General features: G+C 38.5%; 1 protein-coding gene across 1 annotated transcript; it reads right to left on the minus strand.

Annotated features, from left to right (window-relative positions):
* Positions 1–255: 255 nt before the first annotated feature.
* On the minus strand, positions 256–977 carry LOC131828035 (prefoldin subunit 1-like). The gene has a single exon (XM_059168911.1). The coding sequence runs from the start codon at positions 959–961 to the stop codon at positions 593–595; it is 369 nt and encodes a 122-aa protein (XP_059024894.1). The 5' UTR covers positions 962–977; the 3' UTR covers positions 256–592.
* Positions 978–2217: the final 1240 nt, after the last annotated feature.

Raw genomic sequence — 2217 nt, forward strand, 5'->3', positions numbered from 1 at the left:
ATATAATAGACTTTTTTATGTTACATGGGTAGAGGATAGCTATTAAAAGATAATAGGTCAGATAGATAGATATATGAGAGGTATATATCACTCACGAATTTATTTTTTCTTGTTTCCATTTTTTTAAATTTTAATTCCTGGGTAGTTAACATACAATGTCATATTATCTCCAGGTATACAATATACTGATTCAACAACTCCATTTATCACTCAGTGCTCATGAAGAGAAGTGTACTTTTTTTGGCGGGGGGGGGAGGGGGAACAGATGCCATTTATTGGTCTAAGCAGTGTAACCAGTAATAGGCTTGGACAGAGCTCCCCTGTCTGTCCTGGCTCCCATCTTCCCTCTCCTGGGAGTTGGTGATTCACCCCTAGGGGAGAACAGTCTTCTGGGTAGGGGTGTCAGACAGAGCCAGGATAAAAAATACAGAGCTGGGATCTTAAAGGGGATCAGGGTGAAGTAGAAAATATAGGGTTACCAGATCATCCAAATAAAAAGTCCGTCAGGGTAGAAGAGAGGCTGTTTCCCCGCATGGGCCCCTCTGCCCTTGCCAGGAATGGGAGGGGGCAGGAAGCTTCTGCTAGAGATTTCCTACTGTGCCCTTCGTGCCATTAGCATCTCCTGGATGTTGTCTTCAGCTTCCTTCACACTCCGCTCTAGGTAGGATTTCTTCTGCTCTAATTCTTTAATTTTTTCCTCTGCTATTTTCTGTTTCTCTAATAGTTGACTGTGAATTACCTCCTTGGACTGAAGAATAAACATTCTTCCTACACCTTCATACATGTTAGTCTCATCTACCAAAGTCATAATCTCTGTATCTGTAAGATGTGCATGCTTTTTCGTTCTGTTTAGCTGTTCAATCTGTATGTCTGCAAGCTTCACCTTCTGTTGAGTGTCAATTACTTTGGCTTGAAGTTCTGTGAAGGCTTTTTTTAATTCCAGATCCACGGGAGCCGCCATCTTGGTTCACTCGGTGCGCCTCGAGAAGTGTACTTTTAATCCCCTTTACCTATTTCTCCCATCCTCCCACTCACCTCCCCTCTAGTAACCATCTATTTGTTCTCTGTAGTTAAGAGTCTGTTTTATTGATTTGTCTCCTTTTTTTCTTTATTCATTTGTTTTGTTTCTTAAATTCCACATATGAGTGAAATTATATGGTATTTGTCTTTCTCTGACTGGCTTATTTTGTTTAGCATTATACTCTTTAGCTCCATCCATGTTGTTGCAATTGATCAGATTTTATTCTTTTTATGGCTAAACAGTATTCCATTTTTTGTGTGTGTGTGTGTGTGTGTGTGTGAGAGAGAGAGAGAGAGAGAGAGAGACACCAAATCTTCTTATCCATTCATCTGTTAATGGACACTTGGGATGGATTTCAATTTTTTTAAACATATATAAACATATCAGGAAACATGTAGCAGGATATGAACATTCATCTTGTTTTAATATGAAAACTTTAATTTTTCTTTTTTATGTCTTCTACATTGGAAAAATAATTTCTCCTCAACTCCTGAGAGATTTGAAAGCTTTTTGCCCTTTTTGACCTGTAGTTTTTATTTACTAATAAGTCAAACATAATGTGTTCTCATATCTATTGGAAAAAAATATATAAAGAGTATGAAAGAATTGGAGTGACAGAGGATAGGGAAGAAAATAGTGATCAAGAAGGTATAAGGAATAGAATCTGAAGGGAAAATGAACAAGTTTACCTTTGGGGTTTACCAAGTGGGGCCCTGTAAATCACAGAATTCATCCCAGAGAAGTTGCGCAAAATAAAGACAGTCTACTACCAAAGAAGAGTCTAATCTTCTGGACCAAGAAACAGTCGCCCTATTTCAATTGCTTAGTCTTTACCAGTTACCCATTTTTCAGTCAGAACCTCTCACCACGTGCTTCCTCTGAATCTAGACCCAGATTTTCAACCTTCAGTGCTCAGTGATCCAGAGAGCTTCACTCTGGATATAAGCAGCTCCTCACTTACTGACTGCCCATTGGGTGACACTGTACATGACAAGACTTCATTTAGTTTCCTAATTATGCCCCATGGTTATTTATGCCCTAAAACATTGTTAAACCTAAAAATGCAGGGGATCTGAAAACCTAGTTAGATCTCCACACGGACACCAGAAGGGATTTTAACAAGTCTGATTTCTTTAAACTGGGACATGATTACTGTTGCTACCTTTAACATATTGATGTGAAAATTAAATTAAATA

Source organism: Mustela lutreola, chromosome 3 (genome assembly GCF_030435805.1).
Source record: "Mustela lutreola isolate mMusLut2 chromosome 3, mMusLut2.pri, whole genome shotgun sequence".
Taxonomy (NCBI): domain Eukaryota; kingdom Metazoa; phylum Chordata; class Mammalia; order Carnivora; family Mustelidae; genus Mustela; species Mustela lutreola.

Excerpts from the sequence above, each read along its gene's own strand:
- LOC131828035 (XM_059168911.1), bottom strand. The coding sequence starts at position 961 with ATGGCGGCTCCCGTGGATCTGGAATTAAAAAAAGCCTTCACAGAACTT.